The 23,384-nt window shown below is 44.6% G+C and overlaps 1 protein-coding gene across 1 annotated transcript in view; it reads right to left on the bottom strand.

Moving 5' to 3' along the window:
• Positions 1 to 23,384, bottom strand: part of KCNH8 (potassium voltage-gated channel subfamily H member 8) — a 503,960-nt gene that overhangs the window by 42,778 nt on the left and 437,798 nt on the right. The window contains exons 12-14 of the mRNA XM_024997203.2: positions 8,755 to 8,793; positions 3,756 to 4,108; positions 1,516 to 1,622 (exon numbers count right to left, since the gene is read on the bottom strand). Of these exons, the coding sequence (XP_024852971.1) occupies positions 1,516 to 1,622; positions 3,756 to 4,108; positions 8,755 to 8,793 (499 nt within the window). The remainder of the gene's footprint in view (positions 1 to 1,515; positions 1,623 to 3,755; positions 4,109 to 8,754; positions 8,794 to 23,384) is intronic.

Below are 23,384 nucleotides of genomic sequence, written 5' to 3'. Positions count from 1 at the left end.
AGAACAATCTGAAGTGGCAGAGTGGTAACAGCTCCTTTTACAGAGATATTTGCAAAGTTAATCTCTTCATTCAATGACTAATATGAGATCACTTGCAGCAGGCTAGACCTCCTTTAGAGGTGAAGTGAAGTGAAAGTCACTCAGTCGTGTCTGACTCTTTGCAACCCATGGACTATACAGTCTGTGGACTTCTCCAGGCCAGAACACTGGAGTGGGTAGCCCATCCCTTCTCCAGGGGATCTTCCCAACCCAGGAATCGAACCGGGGTCTCCTGCACTGCAGGTGGATTCTTTACCAACTGAGCTATCAGGCAAGCTCCCCTTTAGAGGAGACAGAAATAAAGAAAATACATTGACTCTCATGGAGCTTTGGGTCTAGCAGAGAAAAGAGACATTCAAAAAGCTATTATGCAATAGGGTTGAAGTTCATACTAAAGGCAGTGGGAGTCCATCGCAGGATTTTAAGCATAGGAATAAAAAAAGAAGAATAGATCTGTATTTTTTTTAAACAGTCCACTCTGTATGGAGGACAGAGTGAAAGCATCTTTGGTAGCAAAGCAGGCAAGAGATGAATGAGGCAAGGAAAGGGTAGTGCAGAAAGGACAGAACGTCTCAGACAGAATTGAGAGACACGTCGGGGCAGAGTCAAGAGTGCCTCTTGCTTGAACGGATGAGTGTCAGGGTGAGCGCTGGGAAAGGAGAGGAGGAGGGTGGAAGGTGGTGGGACCAGGGCTGGCAGGTGGGCGGTCACCGTGGCATTCCTGTGACCCAACAAGGAGAACTCCCAGGGGGACCCACCGCCAGCTTCCATAGCAAAGGCTCACACCTGTTTGACCAGACCTATAACTTCTGTGCCTCTTGCTCCAAGCAGAGTGGTATCAGCACGTGAAAGTCCGTTACTTGAATGCATGAGAACTGCTGACTGCCATCCGCATTCCTCTCCTCCATCCCTACCCACCATCGTCCCACCAGGGGTCTCATCCGCCCATCTCCCCAGGAGATGATGGGTGCTCGGAGGAGGTGCTGACTGGGACAGAAGACTGGCATTCTACCAAACGGAGACACACCCCCCAGAACTGCACATTCAGAAGTCTTTCTTGTGCTGGGCTTTGTCCGTGGAAGGACTTGCTCATTAGCAGGAGATCCTGACACCAGGACATCAGAGCCAGGTGGGAAGGGGAGGAGGGAGCTGGCAAAAGTCTGTCGGCCTTACACCCCGTGACTGTCTGGGGTTGCCTGTGTTCAGGAGGTTGGACCACAAAGAAGGCTGAGGGCCAAAGGACTGATGCTTTCAAGTCTTGGTGCTGGAAAAGACTCTGGAAAGCCTTGGACTGCAAGGAGATCCAACCAGTCCATCCTAAGGGAAATCCTAAGGGAAATCAGCCCTGAATATTCATGGGAAGAACTGATGCTGAAGCTGAAGCTTCAATACTTTGGCCACCTGATGTGAAGAGCCAAATATTACAAATTACAAAGAAATGTCACTCCTTGAGAGAAGACTAAATATAGAGCTTACCTCCGGGAGGAGGAGAAATTCTGGGCTCCGGTCTGACTCGGTCAGAGCCAAAGTCAAAAGTCTGGCTTTCTTCACTGCTGTTTCCATCTTCAATTCCATCAACAATCCTGTTCAAGATAATGAGGATTGGCTAGTTGTGCATTTATGTTCATGGGTCACAGTTACTTCTAGAAGAATTAAAAAATCTTGTGTTAAGTTTCTAAATTCTAGACACTCTAGAGCTGTGCTAACCCATGTGGTAGCCATTAGCCTTATCCAGTCACTGAGCGCCTGAAATGTGAAAGTGAGATGCGCTGTAAATGTGAAACACACACGCGATTTTGAAGATTTTAGTAAAAATATTATGTTATTTAACTAGTAATTTTTTATACTGTTTACATTTGAAATGCTAATAGTTGAGGCATCTCAAATCAAATAAACCATGTCATTAAATTATTATTAAATAATGTCACGTGTGCACATGTGTGTTTACTTTTCAAGGACGCGGCTACTGGAATGTTTAGAAATACCTGTGTGTCTCACGATTTTATCTCATGTCATATTTCTGTTGAACAGCAATTCTATAGATTTTAGATTCTTATTCATTCTCAGATTCAAAACCTTAGCTACAGAAGTCCTCTTATCTAAATTCATATTAATTCACTGTTCTATCCAGAATTAAGGAGTTTCAACCTAATGGTAACTTTACTCTAGACTTAGATGAAACTCCGAAGTGACAGCTGAAGAATTGTATTTAAATGACTACCAGGACTCTAGTAATCTTCTTTCCTTGGTGAATATCTAACCCACTCATAATTTTTTAAAAAGATGAATTTATTGTAGAAAATGTAAACATACAATCAAAATATCAAAAGAAAAATCATCTGTCATGCCTACTACCTCTAACATTTTGCCATGTTCTCAAAATCTTTCTCCGTATATAAAATAAAACATTTTTTTTCATAAGTGTAGAATCAGTTGTACACGAACCTTTATTTTCCAGGTCTGATACATTTCCCCCCTATTTAAAATTTATTATTTTTTCATGTTAGAGAAACTTTAGGAAGAACAGTTAAGCTGAGTTTTCAAATTACCATCTCCAGCTGAATTCCCCACACTTAATATCCATCTACTTTTCACTAAGCCTGCTTTGCTTATTTTTTCCTTACTATTTTCTCTAAATGGATAAATTGTATTCTTCAAGAGAGTAACCCATATATATCAGAAAGAGCTCTTGCCTTATAAACAGAAACCGACTTTGAATCTATATTTCAGAACTCAAATTTCTGAAATTTTAGGCAAACTATTTAACCTTCAAAATACACCTCTTATAAGTTTATAGCCGAGGTAATATGAACTACTTTATAAGATTCCTGAAAAGACTGACCATAAAAGTAAATGAAAAATTACCCAGCTGAGTATCTGGGAATAGAAGTCATTCAGTATGTTTTTTTCTTACGTCTGTTTTTTAATTAGCTGCTCTGCTCCACACCACCCCTTTCACATTTTCTGAGTCAGGAATTTTTACTGTCTCAATCATCTTTAGTGGATCCTAAAGTGAATGTTTTAAATTAAAAATAGAACCATCCCATATTACCTACTGAAGAGGCTGGAAGTAAAACCAAGCTTCAGTTATCCACAGCAATGAAGGAAGTACTGTGGGAAGTGAAGACCAGCTCTTCATGTTATCATTTCCACTGACTGCCCTGTGAAACTTTTGGTAAAGTTTCAGATATTGAGGGATACTGATATAAACTTCATTTCCTCTCTTTCATTTTTATTAGAAATTTATAATCTATAGAATTACAATGTAGAAATATACATCTATAAAAGTGTGTGCACAGCTGGGGCTTCCCAGGCGGCTCACTGGCGGATTGGCTCAATCCACCCACCAATGCAGAAGGCACGGGAGACGTGGGTTCAGTCCCTGCCTTGGGAAGATCCCATGGAGGAGGAAATGGCAACCCTCTCAAGTACATAAAAGTAGGTAGAGCTAAATGAATAAACGGAGAAGAGAAGCAATTAGGAACATTTAATGGACCCTTTTGAGAATATGATTAACATGATTTATTCTCATTCTGCCCACACTTCACTATAGAGTCAAAAATTGCACAGAAAAATTTAGGAAAGCTGAAGCCTCCAGGTTAGGAACTTGCATGGTAGAAAGGTCCAGAAGGCTGAGTAATTTTCTAGCCAGGTGCCAGTGGGGAGCAAAAGCAGCCACCTCCATTGGGAAAGGATTCTGTGAGCTAAGCTCTTACCTTGGACTGAGGTCTGGGGGTCCAGCTCTGTTCAAAGTCGAAAGCTGCAATTTCAAGTTCTTCTCTTTTCTTTTGCCATAGTTTGGGGCATCCGTCTCCTGCTTGGTTTTGGGGGAGTTTGAACTGGAGACTCTGATAGGTGAGTGAAACGGCACAGTCCCCGAGGCCAGCTGCTTCAGGCTTAAGCCGAGGTAGCTCTTACTGCCTCCAGGCCGCTTGCTGCGAGAAGAGGCGGGTCCCCTGGTGTAGACGGGGGACAGGGAGGCTGTCTCCTCCCCTTCGTCCTCCTCCTCCTCGTCTTCCACGATGGACGGCAGTCTCTTCTTGATGCTGCCATTTCCCTTGGGCTCCAACTGAACCAGAGGATGACACAGAGGATGAGTACAGACGTGAAGAGCTTTTCAGAGGCACGCACCATTCACCAGTAACTCCCATCTGAACAGTCAGCTCCCCGGGAGACTTTAAAATGGAAGACTTCACAGACTTGGCTTTTACTTATTCAGGTGTTCAAAGTCTCCCAGTTTCTGATCTCTGCTAGGTTTATTCTCTCTGCTCTCCTGCTTTTGTTTGTTTGGTCTTTTAAATCTTCTTAGTGGGAGCTTTGCGAAAGGTGCATTTTACCAGGTTTGCATCAGGCTTTTCATCAGCCTGTTATTTATAATAGTATATGATGGCACACTTTTAGGAATAAGACATTTTCAATTTTACTGAGAAGTCTTGGGCCTTGATAGTTTAATTAACTAACTAATTTCATGTATCCTTATTATTTTATTTTATTGAATTATGGTTGATATATAAAATTCTATCATGTAATTCACAGACATATAATACGAGCCACAATTTTTATAGGCTATATCCACTTACAGTTACTGTAAAGTGTTGGCTATATTCCTCATGTTGTGCAATATACCCCGTAGCTTATTTTATACCCAATAGTCTGCACCCCAACTCTCCCGCCCTGAAGTTTGCCCTCCCCCCTACACTGGTAACCATCAGTTTGTTTCCTGTGTCTGTCAGTCTGCTTCTTTTGGGGTATAGTCATTAGTCTGCTGCATTTTTTAGATACTTCCAGGTATAAATTATCTCATACAGTTTTTGTCTTTTTTCTGTCTGACTGATTCCACTTAGCATAATTGGGCCTTGATATTTTAAAGCTACAGGGTCCTCAGTGGAACTTCCTGTGGATATCAACCAGCAAAATTATACTATCATGGAGAAGAAAGCTTTTTCCTATTTTGTATCATAGATGGAAGAAGATGAGAAGTTTCCTCGGTTCTCCTGGTTCCCACAAGTCAGGTGGTGGGAAATATGGCAAATGCTGTGATCTGCTCCCTGTAAAGGGCCTTGGGAAAGGCAGGAGCCGGTCTTGCCAAATCCTATGTAGAGTCCTTGCCTGGGGCCGTTCAGCCTCACAGGCTTAGAAGCGGCTAGGGAGAGTGTGGGCCAGGACTGAGGAGGTGATGATGAAGGGGCAGGCGGACCGGCTGCAAGGCTAAGCTGGCGGCCCTCGGCAGAGCAGTGGAAGAGTCTGTTTCCTGTTCCACCCCAGATGTGGCTTCCCTGCTCCAAAAGGTCCGTTCATTGCCCTGCCCCTCAGTGTCTTTTATACTTTCTTATCAGCAATTTCTAATAAAAATAAAATCAACAGTGAACATCTAAGAGCACTATTCAAATGTCATGAGCTGTCATGGTTATTACTTCACCTTAATAAACACTCGGTTCATTGGTGTGTGAATTTTACTGTAATAGTTATACCATATATGTGTGTGTGTGTATGTATATATGGGCTTCTCTGGTGACTCACCTGGTAAAGAGTCTGCTTGCAATGCAGGAGATGACCCAGTTTCGATCCCTGGATTGGGGAGATCCCCTGGAGAAGGACACGGCAAACCACTCCGATATTCTTGGCTTGGAGAATCCCAGGTGTATTTGCATCTATAGCGACTGACAGGCCCATTCAGTGGACACCACAGCTTTTATAAGCAAAACAATCTTTGCACTTAGAAAGATTTTTTGTGTATTTTAATTTCATGGGTTAAAATTTCTTGAAGAAAGGGAAAGACTCATCTTTCCAACAAGATGCAAATATTTTAATTAATGCAATGCCATCAGTTCTTTATTCAACATGTCTAGTTGCTCAGTCTTGTCCAACTCTTTGAGACCCCATGGACTGTAGCCCGCCAGGCTCCTCTGGCCATGGAATTCTCCAGGCAAGAATACTGGAGTGGGTTGCAATTTTCTTCTCCAGGGGATCTTCCCGACCCAGGGATCAAGCCCAAGTCTACCGCATTGCAGGCAGATTCTTTAGCATCTGAGCTATGAGGGAAGCCCCTTTATTCAATAGTCATGGTTTTGACTTTATTTTGTTTTTTCCCCCACAGCATTTTAAATTCTGTGCTTTTAACAAAAGGTGGACCCATGTGGAATTGCAGAGGAACATTTGCACACTAGTATTGTGGAAAAGAACAGTGAGGTCATCCAGCCAAAGACAGGACAGAGCAAACATCAAAATCGATGAGTGTATTCTCTAATCAGACTTCTATTTACATTTGCACTGGCAATTTAATCATGCTTTTGTTTCAAGGAGGCTCCCTTGGCTCTAAGAGAAGCTTCTGACTAGTAACCTATAAGATGCATGTACTTCTACAAGTTCGTTTAATTTTCATACTTCCATTTCGTCATGGAGATTTGGCACGCTGGACCAGTTGTTTAGATCCTACCTCTTGTGATCGGGGCAGCCAATGCAATTTATAGCAAGAATTAATTTCTAGACCATCACTGCAGACAGTACCCAAATTTATTAAATTATTAAGCACCAGCCCCACAAGCGGCTTCTGCGCTGGAGGAGTACCAGTTACTTTCTTGGGCCATCCGTATAGAAACACCCTCTCTCTCGTGCTGCTGGGTTCATCTGTGTGTACATGGCCACAAAATTTAACCACAGATCTTTCTTTCCCTTCTCTTTGACCCGTTTCTTCATTTCCCTCTCATCTTTCTCACGAAAGCTCCCATGGGGCAATTCCCACAGTCAAAGGAATCTCTAAGTGAGCTCATGACATTTTGCTGGGATAGTCACTTCAAACTCAGGAATGAGTCAGTCAAACCTGTCTTGACTAAAAGGAAAGCAGAATAAAGTCTAGCAGTTGAATGCACACATTTTTGGTCACACAGTCCTAAAAGTCCTACTTACTAGCTACAACCTTGATCAAGTAATGTGACTGTTTAAAGCCTTGGTTTCCTCATCTGTAAACTGGCAAGAGGAAGTTAAACCCTTAGTGATATGCATTTTGCTGTGTTGTGCTCAGTCGCTGAGTTGTGTCTGACTCTTTGCGACCCCACGGACTGTAGCCCACCAGGCTCCTCTGTCCGTGGGATTTTCCAGGCAAGAGTACTGGAGTGGGGTGCCACTTCCTTCTCCAGTGAATGTGCTTAATTAAATGCTTGCCCTTGTGATGATGAGGATGATCATGAAGAAAATGGAAAAAATATTTACATTTGGGCAGGTCCTACAGATAGTATTGGGATGTTTTACATAATCTAGCCTTATTTCTTAAATAACTCTTAGCGATGCACCTTGCCCAAAGATCACTTTTTCCACATTCCCTTTCCACGTGGTTTAGGCATGAGGCCAAATTCTGGGATGATAGTGTTTAAGTGGACCAGTTATAAGGACTTTTTAGGACGGCTCCTAGAAGAAGGGGAGCCCCCATCTTGCTCTTTTACATTTATTGAGTTTCTAGTCTGGAACACTGATGAAAGGAATGGCTCTCCAGCAGCCATCTGAGAGAATGAGGAGATCTTAAAGAAGGAAGGCGTGCGTGAAGGATCATGCAGCAAGAAGGAAGTCTCTAGACCTGATTGACACTGTCATATTGCCCACCTCTGTCCTAATCCATGAGAGACAGATAAATATGTATTTTGTTAAAACCCCCGTTATTCTAGTGGCTTTGATACTGCAAATGAACAGAAAATACAGAATTTTTTTTTGAAAGTTAAGGGTGGTCTGTTCTTGGAAGGGATGTTCATTTTTAGAGTGCTGTGGAGTGGTGAAGAATTCAAATTGGAAAATCCAAAAGAAGGCTAAATTTCTCTTGACAAGAAAGAGAATATGGAAAGGGCTGGCAGAAAAGAGGTACAGTAATGAGGAAAGGATGCCTGTTGAGGAGAGTTTACATGGAGGACAGTTTTCCTAGTTCCTGGGGAGGGATTTTGTAGAGAAGGGAGAGGAAAGACAATTAGTGCCAGAGAGAAACGTGGCTGATGGCACTGAGATGCTTTAAGAGTTTTAAAAATGTTCCTCAATAGTAGCTCAGTTTGCTCCCCTCCTCCAACCATCTTCAGTCCGGTGCCAACATCTCTGTAACGTGTTCCGCAGCTGGATTTATTTGTGTGTCTCTGAGTGTGGGTGTGAAGTTGGGGGGCTCTGTTTCACGAAGAGAACAAGGCAAGAAAAGGAGCCATTTACAGGGAGAAGGCGATGGCACCCACTCCAGCGCTCTTGCCTAGAGAATCCCAGGGACGGGGGAGCCTGGTGGGCTGCCATCCATGGGGTCGCACAGAGTCGGACACGACTGAAGCAACTTAGCAGCAGCAGCAGCACAGGGCTCCTGGCACAGGATGATTGGCAATAAAAGTCTAGGTTATAAATCTGACAAGCCACTGTTTGGGGGGAAGTTTTCCATGAAATTGGAAGGTTCTGAAAAGTTGAGACTGACCTACAAGCTCAATTCTACTAAGATGAACACTTCAGGACTTTGATATTTCGGGCAGGTTTTGCTGACAAACTGCTTTTTAACAATACCAATAAGGCCTTAAAAAGATTTATGAGTTTCCACCTTCCTGTTCCCAGACGCAGGGAAGTCAATTACCACATCTCTCACTGGGAAGTGTTTTAGGGGAAGTCAAAGGTGAATACGTAAAATCTTCAAGGGGGAAACAGATTTGTTGGAAATCTCACAAATTTTAGATAAATATTTTGCTCTTTGGCAAAAAGCCATACCTGTGAGACTGTCGATTTGTTTGATAATCTTGATATCACCTGAAAGAAGAAACAGACAGAAGTTGTAACCATCACTCACACCCGGGAGACCAGCCCGCGCCCTGGGACCCTCTGCGGCTGTGTTTGCATCGGACGCACCCTCCTCAGGCAACGGAATAGAACGAACTACAAGGGACCAAAAATCAATGCGTGGTTGGGGCTAAGTGTGGACAGCAAGATAAAAAAGGCCAAAAAACAAAACAAAACAAAACAAAACAAAACAAAACAACCAACTGCCACTTCTGAAGACCCAGGAGCAAAAGCCGGGGTCAGAGAGAAAGCAGGGTCCTGGGCCTGCGCCCTGCACTCAGCCCACCACGGGTGGGCGGATCACCTGGGCTGCCTCTGGCTCAAGCCCTGGGCACAGTCCTTGCCCCACATAAGGACCAGCTTGCCCCCACCGTGGGGAGTGAGCAAGCGAGGGGACCTGTGGTCCATTCTTGGTTCTCTCTGTGCAGCAGGGGCCCCGATGAAGACTTGCCTGAATTTCTTGTCTGGCCTTTTATCAATTTCTATTGATTAAGGAAGCCAGGAACCCTGGATGGTAACACGGGTGGTGTGGGCCTGGGTAAAACACACAGGCAGGGAAAGAGATGGCACTTCAGAGGTGATGGGGTGATTGGCCCACCCGTGTGGCCCAGCAGAGAGAAAACACCCCCTGAAAGGTGCTGGGAGCGTCTCCTGAGTCCGGAACAGGGAGCAGCAAATTTCCTGGCTGGCGTAGGGCACACCACTTACGGAAACCGCAGTCAGAGCGACGCGCTCAGTGGCTGCGTTTCCCAGCTGCTTTATTTGCTCTCCTGTCGTTCTCCATCTTCCTTATTCCTCTTCCTTGCCCTTTTGCTAAATTGTCTTGTCTTCTATGATTCTGCTCTCTGGTTCTTGTGAAAACAGAAACCCGTGGAACCGTTTCTTACTTAATGTCATTTCTATCTCTTTATTCGCTTGCCCTTCTTACTTAAATACAGGTGGCTGATTCTTTATGTTCCCTTTATTGTACTCTGTGGACTAGGATTGGAGAAGGAAATGGCAGTCCACTCCAGGATTCTTGCCTGGAGAATCCCATGGACAGAGGAGCCTGGCAGGCTACAGTCCCTAGGGTCGCAGAGTCAGACACGACTGAAGTGACTTAGCATGTGGACTAGGATTAGGATCACTACAGATTCTAATTTTCAATTTAATTGACTTTAAGATCCAATTGATTGTAAAAAATTTTTAAAAATGCTGTCCATTGAATTGTGACATGCCATCAATTATGACAGATCCCAATTTCAGAGATGTTAAAATGGGAAACACAAATGTGAAACATAGATTCAGTTAAGCTCAAAACACGTCTTGCATAAAATCAAACTGCATTACTGTGGAGGAATACATTAGAAAACAGGCACCTTGCATGAAGTACAAAGAAGCTCTGCAAATTATAATATATTTTGGAAATATGCTTCGGGTCTCATTGTTTTTTGCTTAGATATACTTTTCTCATTTTAAAGTGGTAATAGATGCTATGAATTAACATAACTGTATTCACATGAAAAAAACACGCACTCGGAAGTGATCTGCCCAGTAAGTGAGACGTATTTGCTAATTCCGCCACCTCCCTCACTGTGTTTTGTAGATGATTAGGGAGCTAGATCTGTTATTATTTACACACATGTCAGCATCATTATTGCTTTGCAAATATATGTTTCATCAATGTTTAATTTTATCAAAGCAGTCAACCCATTCTACATCTGTTTAGTTGCCTAAATATGCATTAATCAGTAGCATTGTAGACATAAGTTTTGCAAAAATTCCCTAAGCGGTGACAAATAAAACAGCTGAATAATTAAAAATGTGAAAAATAAAGCAAAATTACAGTGCTGTTGCTACTATGGTAGACTTAATACTGTGTTTTTAGAAAAGCTTTTCAGTACAGTTTGGATGAGAGAAAGAGCATGCTAGGTGGATTCAGGAAGTCTGACATCTCCAGGTCAGAGACACTCTCTAAGGAATAAGAGAAAGGCACTGGCCTTAGCATCTTTTGATTTGAGTGTGACTCCCAACCCCCATGGTTTACTACTAGTATGGTTCCCTGGAATTGCTGAACCCCAAGACTTTTTCTCTATCAGTGCTTCTTGGACTTCTGTGTGCACACAGATCACCTAGAGATCTTGTTAAAATGCAGGTTCTGCCTCAGGAGGTCTGGGGTGGAGCCTGAGACTTTGCATTCCGATGAGTGCCCAGATAATACTGATGTTGCTCGCCCCTGGGACACACTTTGAGTAGTGAGATCTTATAACCAATGTCACTGTTATTATCATCCTGTGTGCATGCGTGCTAAGTTGCTTCAGTCGTGTCTGACTCTTTGCGACCCTATAGACCCTACAGCCTGCCAGGCTCCTGTGTCCATAGGATTCTCCAGGGAAGAATACTGGAGTGGGTTTCGACTTCCTTTTCCAAGGGATCTTCCTAACCCAGGGATCAAACACACGTCTCTTATGTCTCCTGCACTGGCAGGCAGGCTCTTTACCACTAGCGCCACCTGGGAAGCCCTATTACCATCCTGCCAGCTATCAATTCCTCGAATATTCACTGGCATCAGCACTCTGGCAAATGCTGCTCAGCCACAACATCACACCTATGTTCACTGCAAATCCTGTGAGGTCAGTGTTCGTTATATAGCCAGCACTACTGTGCTAGGCTCTCTGAATAAATCATTTCACTCACATATATTATTAATCACATGTATTTTAAAAAGAATGCTCTGATATATTCATTCTGTTGACTAATATCAATAAAAGTGAAAGTCGCTCAGTCATGTTCGATTCTTTGGGATGCCGTGCACTATACAGCCCATGGGATTCTCCAGGCCAGAATACTGGAGTGGGTAGCCTTTCCCTTCTCCATGGGATCTTCCCAACCCAGGGATCAAACCCAGGTCTCCTGTGTTGCAGCCAGCTTCTTTACCAGTTGAGCCACAAGGGAAGCCCAGGAATACTGGAGCGGGTAGCCTATCCCTTCTCCAGTGGTCTTCCCAACTCAGGAATCAAACCCGGGTCTCCTGCATGGCAGGCAGATTCTTTACTAACTGAACTATCAGAGAAATCCTGACTAATATCAATACTTCATGCTAATTCAGATTACCATTAGTGTAGAGAATACTAGTTTAATGGAAACTCAGTATTTTAACTTGGAGAAGGAAATGACAACCACTCCAGTATTCTTGCCTGGTGAATTCCATGGACAAAGGAGCCTAGCAGGCTGTAGTCCATGGGGTTGCAAGGAGTTAGACACGACTGAGCGACTACCGTGCAGTGTTTTAAAGCTAGAAGTGGCCCTACAGAGTCTCAGCTATAATGGTTTATACACGTGTCAGACGATAGGATGCTTTGAGGAGGGTTCCTTAAAAAAACCAGGTTACAGAGACTCCAATCAGTCTCTTTCTATCAGTGGTGGGTGGGTGTGGGGCCCAGATCTCCAGGTCAGGTTTCAAACTAACGAGTTAGTCCAACTCCCTAATTAGAGATGAGGAGACAGAGGTCCAGAAACATGAAAACACTTGCCCAGTTCATGCAGCGAGTCAGCGGTGGAACCTTCCCACCAGAAGCCACGCCTCCTGATTCTTACTGACCAGTCAGCGGTGGAACCTTCCCACCAGAAGCCACGCCTCCTGATTCTTAGTGACCAGTCAGCGGTGGAACTTCCCACCAGAAGCCACGCCTCCTGATTCTTAGTGACCAGTCAGCGGTGGAACTTTCCACCAGAAGCCACGCCTCCTGATTCTTAGTGACCAGTCAGCGGTGGAACCTTCCCACCAGAAGCCACGCCTCCTGATTCTTAGTGACCTTCCGCAGAACCAGGAGTTTTCTCAGGTACCTGCTCCAGCAGTTAACGCTGTTTCTCGGGCTGAAAGACCAAGTGTCTGACGAACCTCAGAATTTAATCTGGTTTGATGGTTGTCACAAAGTAGAGTCCCCCAAAACTCATGATGCTGAATTATCCAAGTGTTTTGTTAACCCTTGGAGTCACAGATCTTTTAGGAAACTGGTTGAATTCTAGGCGTTCTTTCTCCAGTGGGGGTGGAGGAGAGAAACACAGCTATGACCTTGGGATGAAAAATGTTTATTGATCCCATTTTCTTGTTCTGAACTAAAAGACACAACAGTTTTGAAAGTTTTGATGAAGGCAGCTATCCAATTTTGAGTCACTCCCACATGAGTTTTTATAACTTTTAGACAATGAGAACTGTTGGTGCTCTCTAGTGGGGGTAATTAGGGGGGGGAAAAGACCAAGGTGATGGAGGTTGGGAAGACAAAAGGGAAGTAAGTCAGATTCAAGACAAGGAAACAGAGCTGTGGCAGTAAAGTTGTGAGCGAGTTCAGGAAGGCTCCCGTCCTTGGGCTGTGCCCTTCAGTCCAGCCGAAGGGACGGTGGAGGGTGGAGGACGCACAGTGAGAGCAGAGGACGGAGCCCCGGCCTCCCGCGAGGCTTCAGACAGAAGGAAGGTTCGTCCGTGCCCCCTTTCTTGATTCCGCATATAAGTGAGATTGGGACTGAGGAGGAGATGGCTGGATGGCGTCACCGCCTCGATGGGTCTGAGTAAACTCCGGGAGCTGGTGATGGACAGGGAGGCCTGGCATGCTGCGATTCATGGGGTCGCAAAGAGTCGGACACGACCGAGCGACTGAACTGAACCAAACTGAACTGATATGCGAAAAGGAACTGAAAAAAGAGTCAATACATGTTTATGTATAGCTGATTCACTTTTCTGTACACTGAAGCTAACAACACCGTGAAACAACTATCCTCCAAGAAAAGTAAATTTAAAAAAGAAGTAAGGCTTCATAACCTTGAAGACTGTGTAAGAAACTTTCTCAGCTTTGGTAGACAGGTTTTCAAAGATTCTTCTCTTTTTTCCCCAGTCCTATCCACCTAAATTACTCTGTGAGTAATCTGGAAGCGCACAGTGTAAGTCACAGAGTAATCTGTGAGTCCAGCAGGAGCTGGGAGCCTGCAATGCTACGCTGCAAAAATACTGCTCACTGTCATGGAGGACCGGAAGGGGAAAAACGGCCTCTTAGTCTTCAGAAGATTCTCTACAAAAAAAGGCAAACAAATTCACAATTTTTAAAACTGTGTTAAAAAGGCCCCAAGTTCTACTATTGAGATTGAAATGCAAACGGAAATCAAATATACTACAATTAATAGTAATTTTAGATGTGGCACGCACCTTTGCATCCCTTAATGCTGCCTCTTTTATTGAATGAAGACATTTTAATAAGGGCTTTCATAGGTTCATACCTGATCTTGGCCATTCAACTCACGTTTTAAGTTCTAAAATTTTCTAATAGCAAATCTTCCTCATGTTAGGATTTTTATGAATTCTTGTGGTTGGGAAGGGAGTGCTTTGATTTCTTTCGTCTCTCCCCCATCCACTAAAATCCTGTTTTGCTCTGACAATGGAGCTGTGACGGTGAGGTGTGGGGCCCTGCCTTTCGCAGGGGCTACAGGGCACCACCAGGAGGGACACGCGGGATGAGGCATTATCAGTGACGTCTCCCTTCCCTCCAGCGCTTCTCAAGGGGGTGTGCCACGGAGAGACTGACCACAACGGGACAAGAAGGAAGCATCTGCTGGTGAGCCCAGCACCCAGACCCAGCGCTCCGAAGGGCAGCCCAAGGGAGGCAGGACATCCATCCCATCGTCTGCCTGCTCTGCACGTAGGACGGATAGGCCCCTGTGTAGCCTGCAAATGTCGTCTCAACTACGGGCTCTCATAAGCCCCAAAGCAGCTAACTGCTTAATGAGGAAATGAGATGTGAATTACAAGGCCCTCTCTTCAACTGACTCGTGATATTGTTTGTTACTAACGCCACACTGATCAAGTCACAGGGTAGATGGAAGGAGCATACTCCCCCATTCAGAAAAGGGGGTTACCACAGCATTTGTCTCCTTTACTGAAGAGCAATGCTAACCAGCACTGGTGATTGGGATAAATAAAAGACGAATGAAGGATACTCACAAACAGCCCTATAGTTCACATAGTTAAGAAGTCCACTCTGACAAAGCCATGAATAACTGTCAAACCAACAGGTCTCATTTTTGACCTGCTGCTTTCTCTGGCAGGCTGAGTGGAGGTGCCACAAGCAGTGAGCGGCACCGGCGGGCGGCAGATACCAGGAACTAGAAACCTCCAGAGAAGGAGGAGGCTTTGGATGTGGGAGTGCTCATTTTCAGCTCAGCTCATCTGAGTGCTCACCACCATCTAATCTAAAGAGATATTTGAGGCTGTGCTGAAACTCAAGTGGGTAATGCAGTTTCTGTTATGTTTTCTTTGCTTTTTATCTAACTTTGGAATAGAAATGAGATTTTAATGAAAAGACTAGTAATTTTGACATTTCCTAATTTCACCAGGAACCTTGAGGTCAAGACAGACTATTAAAACTCGGAGGAGTAGTCTCTTCCCCTGTAACCACTATCACTTCTGGTGCAGGATGCCCAAGTCAAGGAATCCAGCCCCTTACTGGTGGCTAGACTAGGGAATCGTTGCCTGAACCTGCGGTGTAGGAAGCACCACAAAAACTCTTCACTGATGTAAATTACGGTGAAAGGTCTGTATGTGGGGAACGGGACCCATTTAGGGGGTCCTACAGCAAAGCAGTCAAGAGCGGGAATCACCACAGTCTTGTCACTTATTAGCTACACATCCCTGGGAAGCAGGAGATACAACAGGCAAAGCTGAGGTAACAAATAACGGACTAGATTTCAGTGGCTTAACAGAAAGGAATTTTGTACCTCATTCTTCCTCTCAAAAAGGATGATGAAAACTAAAGTTGTTTTGAGGATGTGTAAAGTTAACAAGCCTTGGAGGCCCAGCTGGCCGCATCTGACATAGTATCGCCTTGAAGAGAGATGTAGTACAGCAAACAAAAGCAACTAAAAAATAATTCTGATCTGTTTGTCCATATCGTTCAAGATCCTTAGAGGCAACGCAGTGATGAACTGCAGTGAGGCCTCTGTAGAGTGGCCCTCCTTGTCCGTTCCCTTCGTGATCACAGTGGTGCTCTCCAAGTTCCCTCACTGAGACTCTCCCCGCATCTCTCCTGTTCACTTCTGCTTCCTTCCGGCCATCACATCCAGCATTCCGCCAGAGAGGCCCCTTTCTTCTGTCTCCAGGAAACCTGCTGGGCTTCCCAGTGGCGCAGTGGTAAAGAATCTGCCTGCAACGTAGGAGATGCTAGATATGAGGATTAGTCCCTGGGTTGGGAAGATCCCCTAAGAGAAGGGAATGGCAACCCACTCCAGTACTCTTGCCTGGGTTATCCCATGGACAGAGGAGCCTGGTGGGCTACAGTCCATGGGATCACAAAGAATCAAACATGACTGAGTGACCAAGCACGGGATGTGTACATATCTTATCACTGCAATTTAATGATCCACAAAGAATCCTTACCTATTGGTGCATTTGGTAAGTAGAACTGGACATGGAACAAGAGACTGGTTCCAAATAGGAAAAGGAGTACGTCAAGGCTGCATACTGTCACCCTGCTTATTTAACTTCTATGCAGAGTACATCATGAGAAACGCTGGGCTGGAAGAAGCACAAGCTGGAATTAAGATTGCTGGGAGAAATATCAATAACCTCAGATATGCAGATGACACCACCCTTATGGCAGAAAGTGAAGAGGAACTAAAAAGCCTCTTGATGAAGGTGAAAGAGGAGAGTGAAAAAGTTGGCTTAAAACTCAACATTCAGAAAACGAAGATCATGGCATCTGGTCCCATCACTTCACGGGAAATAGATGGGAAAACAGTGGAAACAGTGTCAGACTTTATTCTTTTGGGCTCCAAAATCACTGCAGATGGTGACTGCAGCCATAAAATTAAAAGACACTTATTCCTTGGAAGGAAAGTTATGACCAACCTAGACAGCATATTGAAAAGCAGAGACATTACTTTGCCAACAAAGGTCTGTCTAGTCAAGGCTATGGTTTTTCCAGTGGTCATGTATGGATGTGAGAGTTGGACTGTGAAGAAAGCTGAGCACCGAAGAATTGATGCTTTTGAACTGTGGTGTTGGAGAAGACTCTTGAGAGTCCCTTGGACTGCAAGGAGATCCAACCAGTCCATTCTGAAGGAGATCAGCCCTGAGATTTTTTTGGAAGGAATGATGCTAAAGCTGAAACTCCAGTACTTTGGCCAGATCATGCAGAGTTGACTCATTGGAAAAGTCTCTAAAGCTGGGAGGGATTGGGGCAGGAGGAGAAGGGGATGACAGAGGATGAGATGGCTGGATGGCATCACTGACTCGATGGATGTGAGTCTGAGTGAACTCTCGGAGTTGGTGATGGACATGGTGATGGACAGGGAGGCCTGGTGTGCTGCGATTCATGGGGTCGCAAAGAGTCGGACACGACTGAGCGACTGAACTGAACTGAACTGGCATAAAGCTAATTCCTGTTAATAAGTGGTAATATATTATTATTGATACATTGGTTATGAAGAACATTTTCTTTTAATTGAGGTAATAAGAAATAGGGCATTATTATCTAGACGATGCAGAGTTAAACATTGAACAGATGGGTCTGTCCAACTTAAACGCTAATGTATATGTATAAAGACTTCTTAATAAGGAGGCTGCTAGACTTAAACACGAACACCTCCGACTTGCTCTCCTGTATTAATAGAAGAGCTGTCATCCCATGTACAAAAACACACTGTTCTTTGTACGGTACTGGATGGAACACTTTATAAGAAGTAATAGCTTGACATTCTATTCTTTTCTCTCTCAACCTCTTTATCTGCTTCACTTAAGTAAAATGAGGCACTTTCAAATTGCCCACAAGTATGAATATAGTCAGTAAGACACTGAAGTGTGTACAAATTAAGTTGAGCACAATTTTAACTTCTTTGAATTCAAATATGTGAATTACCTTTGGAATTAAAAAAACCAAAAGATATCCCTTAACACTTACGTAAAAAGGATTCTTTTGATATGTAGTTCATATTATCCTAGAATGAAAAAGAAAGGAAATACACACATTTGTGTGAAGAAAACTAACTAGAAATCTCTCAGCAATGACACACGTCTTTAAAGATTTCAGGTGTAAGGAGGTATGCATCAAATCGATGATTTGGGAGTTCGGCAGGCTAATCAATGCTAGAAGACTTTACACAGCTTAAACTCATTATGTGGAGCTGAGATTCCAGGCCCCCCAGTGACCAGCTCCTGATTAGGGTACAATGGCTCCTGGTTAGCCTGTAAAACCAGCTACTATGCAATTGTAAGGAAACACAATAGCTGGTTTCAGAAGACTTTCAGGATACATGCTGGGTACTCCAGTTCCAAACCAGGTCGGTGAACAAAGATGCTCAATTTGGAGTGAGAATTTTTGCATCACAACTCTCAGTGGCACTTTTAAAGTTAATAGGAAATGCCTGGTTTGCTACCTAGGAAGCCCACTGCCAATTACACACTGAGAAGCTGAAGACGGTGTTAGAACCGCAAACCGAAATGAGGCACTTTGTAGATATGAACTATGGTAGGTACCTCAGATAGTCTCACTCAGCTACAGAAAATAAGAACAGGCCTATCTAGCAAGTCATGGAAGCTCAGTCAATAAAACATCCGCCTGAAATGCAGGAGAATGGGGTTCAGTCCCTGGGTTGGGAAGATCCCCTGGAGAAGGAAACGGCAACCCACTCCATCAGTCTTGCCTGGAAAATCCCATGGACAGAGGAGCCAGGCAGGCTACAGTCCATGGGGTTGTGTGGGTCGGAGACAACTTAGGGATTAAACCACCACCATATAGGAAGGAGCACAGTACTGGGATCATAGGCAGCTTCTACATGACCAAATGCACACACTTGTTTGGAGTTCATATTTTTAATGAAATAAATCTTTGAAACTCAAGCAAGATGAATATCATTCATCACAGCATTCATACTTCTAGCAAATACTCAATAACAGGGCTTCCCTCATAGCTCAGTTGGTAAAGAATCTGCTTGCAATGCAGGAGACTCCGGTTAGACTCTTGGGTTGGGAAGATCCCCTGGAGAAGGGAGAGGCTACCCACTCCAGTGTTCTTAGGCCTCTCCTGTGGCTCAGCTGGTAAAGAAATTGCCCGCAATGCGGAAGACCTGGGTTCAGTCCCTGGGTTGGGAAGAGCCCCTGGAGAAGGGAAAGGCTACCCACCCCAGTGTTCTGGCCTAGAGAATTCCATAGACTGTATAGTCCATGGGGTCGCAAAGAGTCGGACATGACTGAGAGACTTTTGCTTTCACTTTCAATAACTTCTAGGTGAGGAAAAAAGTCTCACAGTTAGGAGATATGAGGCCAAGCTTCTAAAGTCAGGGTTTTCCTCCTACACTGTTGAAGGGGATGTAAACTGGTGCAGCCATTATGGAGAACAGTATGGAGGGTCCTTAAAAATCTAACAATAGAGTCACCATATAATCCCACTCCTTGGCATACATCCAGAGAAAACCATGATTCTAGAAGATACACGCATTCCAATGCTCACCACAGCACTGTTCACAATAGCCGAGACCCGGAGGCAAGGCAAATGTCCGTCAACAGAGGGACAAAGAATGGATGCACAACAGAATGGATACAACGTGGAGCGTGCATACAGTGGAATGTCACTCGGCCGTTAAAATGAACGGGTTAGTGCCATCTGCACAGCATGGATGCACCTGGGGTTGCAATACCGAGAGGAGTAACTCAGACAAACACGAGTATCATGTGACATAGTTTATACGTGGAATCTAAAAAATGGTACAAATGAATTCATTTACAAAACAGAAGTAGAGGCACAGGAAGCAAACGTATGGTAACCAGAAGACTGAGGTAGGAGACATAAGCTGGAAAGCTGGGATTGACATACACATGCTGCTGCTGCTGCTAAGTCACTCAGTCGTGTCTGCAACCCCACGGACTGCAGCCCACGAGGCTCCCCCGTCCCTGGGATTCTCCAGGCAAGAACATGGAGTGGGGTGCCATTTCCTTCTCCAATGCATGAAAGTGAAAAGGGAAAGTGAAGTCGCTCAGTCGTGTCTGACTCTCAGCGACCCCATGGACTGCAGCCCACCAGGCTCCTCCGTCCATGGGGTTTTCCAGGCGAGAGGACTGGAGTGGGTGCCATCGCCTTCTCCGCATACAGACTACTATACACAAAACAGGTGCCTAACAGAACCTGCTGACTAACGGGGAAGCCCGCTCAGCTCTGTGATGGCCTGTGTGGGAGAAGAGTCTGAACCAGTGGATGCGTGTCTCTGTGTAACGGATTCACTTTGCCGTGCAGCAGAAACTAACACAGATTGTCAATCAAGTCACTCTAACAGAATTAATTTAAAAGTTAGGGTTTTGTTTTACAAAGGTGATGTGTGGAGCAAAATAGGAAAGGTATGTTGACTAATTGCATATAGACTGAAAGCAACTCCTCCTGAGAGTTCACAATGGAATTCCAAGTCACTGAAATTAAAAACAAATGTATCGCAGTTTTGATATGTTGTTTCGCAGTTTTGATCCCCTGGTGGTGCTCCAGAAGTTCCGAGGTCAAAAATTGTCATTGATAAAATATACCTGATCATATTTTAAAAACATGCCATTTCCTTCTCTTTGTCTCTTTTCTAATAATGTTCTCACCCAAAGCATGCTTCCTTTAGTGAAAGTCACTCAGCCGTGTCCGACTCCTTGTGACATCATGGACTATACAGTCCGCAGAATTCTCCAGGCCAGTACTGGAGTGGGTAACCGTTCCCTTCTCCAGGGATCTTCCTGACCCAGGGACTGAACCCAGGTCTCCCACATTGCAGGTGGATTCTTTACCAGCTGAGCCACAAGAGAAGCCCAAGAATACTGGAGTGGGTAGCCTATCCCTTCTCCAGCGGATCTTCCTGACCCAGAAATCAAACCAGAGTCTCCTGCATTGCAGGTGGATTCTTTACCATCTGAGCCACCAGGGGAGCCGTATATGTTTTTAGCATGATCACATGGCAACCTAGTCACAAAATGGCCATTTCTACTTTGGGGGAAACCACAGAGATATCTGCTGAGGAAGGCTCTTCATAAAAACGTGAACAGTGAGTAAGGCAGATCCATTTAAAATGGGCAGAACTTCTTACAGTGAGTCTTTCTGAATTTACAGAACTATCGAACTCCATTACTTACAGATCCATACAAACCATTGTTTTAGTTATGGAGAGGAAATGCATAGACTGCTGTTCAGAATACATTTTTTTCCAAGTTTTAAGGCAATTATTTCGATGATTGCATAATATGCACAAGTGAGCCAATGGGAAGGAAGATGCTTTCACAACTATTTACACAGATCTGTGCAAACCAGTCCTGGCCTTCCCCTTTCCCATCTGCTGTGTCCAACTGTGCTCGTCAGGTTGCTTCTCTGGGGGTTGAAAGAAATTAGAAAGGCTGGGTAACTGAAGGAGCAATTCTGGCCTTAGTTGGACTGTGAGGGCACACCACGTTTAGGGGAGAAAGATGCTTCCAAAACAATTCATCTGGAGCCTCACAGAGGAAGCCACTCAACCGTCAGGAGGTCTCACTTCTCCTCAGCACTGGCTGTAAATAATTGCTATTGAGATTTCTCTTACTCCTCCCTTTCTGTTAATTCACTCACAATTTCTAAAGGACTATTTGTTTTACTTGGGGAGGTTCCATTAAAGTGACTCTGTGGGAAATTATTTAGAAAAACTGAGAAAATACTTCAAGGTCTGTCACCTACAAACTGGCACACACCATCTACCGCTACAGGGCTTCCCAGATGGCTCGGTGGGTAAAGAGTCTGCCTGCTGTGCCAGAGACACAGGAAACACGAGTTCAACCTCTGGGTCAGGAAGATGCCCTAGAGGAGGAAATGGCAACTCACTTCAGTATTCTTGCCTGGAGAATCCCAAGGACAGAAGAGCCTGGTGGGCTACAGTTCATGGGGTCACAAAGAGTCGGACACAACTGAGTGTCTAAGCACACACATACACATCCACGGCTACAAGAATTAAATCATGTGCTGCTACAGCCGCTGACCTTCAACAGCCTCTGAAAGGTGTTCAGGATGGAGACTAGGAATGAGGTACTCTGTGCTCTGGAAAAACTGGCAGAACAGACTGCAGATGGTTAGATAATTTCAGGAGATTTTATGAGCTTAGTTCTTGCATCTCCTTGCATCTAGAAAAGCACTGAAATCCTTCATGGTGATGACCATTCCTTATGACTAATAAAAGCCTCATGAGACCAGCAGAAACCTTCTGGAAAAATATGTGCTTGATTGCATGTACTCCCTCTTCACCAAAATCACATGCACACTGACCTTCCCTCCCTGCCTCTTGGAGCAGTTTCTCAGGGCCATCTGAGATGCTGTCTCCCAGGCTATAGTCCTCATTTTCCCCCAAATAAGAGTTAAGTCACAGCTCTCACACTGTGCATTTTTTTTTCAGTCAACAGTTACGAATACCCTTCAACTTATCAATGGGCTTGGTAGATTCATATTTTTACAGGCCAGGCTTCCTTAGAATGACAGACACTCACATACCAGAAAGCTGCCTTCCCTTTCCACTCCTCATATCTTCCTCAAATACTAAGCAATGCCACGTGTGCCAATTCCGTCTTTTCTAAGAACAAATTCTGATTTAAAGGCACAATAACCCGGTGTACGAGACAGCAAAAGAGACACTGATGTATAGAACAGTCTTATGGACTCTGTGGGAGAGGGAGAGGGTGGGAAGATTTGGGAGAGTGGCATTGAAACATGTAAAATATCATGTAGGAAACGAGTTGCCAGTCCAGGTTCGATGCACGATGCTGGATGCTTGGGGCTGGTGCACTGGGACGGCCCAGAGGGATGGTATGGGGAGGGAGGAGGGAAGAGGGTTCGGGATGGGGAACACATGTATACCTGTGGCGGATTCATTTTGATATTTGGCAAAACTAATACAATTATGTAAAGTTTAAAAATAAAATAAAATTAGAAAAAAAAAATAAAGGCACAATAAAAGCACTGTAGTAAAATAAAGCAAACAGAGAACTGAAGCAAAAATTAGTTTGGCTGCAACCCTTTCTCAGTGTTTGAAAGCTTTCTTAAACTGGAGTTTAAAAATAGCAGGGAAATAGCGGTAGAAGGTCCTGAGGCTCAGATGCGTGGGTCGCTCACCAGCTGTGTCCTCAGGCGCACAGCTTGATGAGGGTCCCAGACTGCTGGCACTTGGGCCCACTCGTCTGACTGGCTGTGCCGGGGCAGGGGAGCAGAGATCTAGGCTGTTTCTAGATCTGGCCCCTGAGTGGTGCAGAGAAAGCCTCCACATTCTCTTGGTCTCAACGGATTGGTGGGTGAGGTGCCAAGCCTCCAGTGGAGGACTGTGAGCTCCAGAGGATGGTGAGGCCTCACAGCTGGTAGAGGAAGAGGAAGCCTGGGCCCCCAAGTCAGCCTGTGTGAAGCCACCGTCTGCCTACCGCCTGTACCTTATGATATGAACGAAACATGCCTCATATGTCTTATTTTATGGACCGTATCAGACCACAGAGACGTGGAGCTTTTTGTTACAGCCTTTAGCCTGACTGAACTGATGCAATTTCTTGAGAGTATCCAGGTGAAGCGCCG

The sequence above is a fragment of the Bos taurus genome, chromosome 1, assembly GCF_002263795.3.
Source record: "Bos taurus isolate L1 Dominette 01449 registration number 42190680 breed Hereford chromosome 1, ARS-UCD2.0, whole genome shotgun sequence".
Classification (NCBI taxonomy): Eukaryota; Metazoa; Chordata; class Mammalia; order Artiodactyla; family Bovidae; genus Bos; species Bos taurus.
This window is presented reverse-complemented; position numbering and strand designations above follow the sequence as displayed.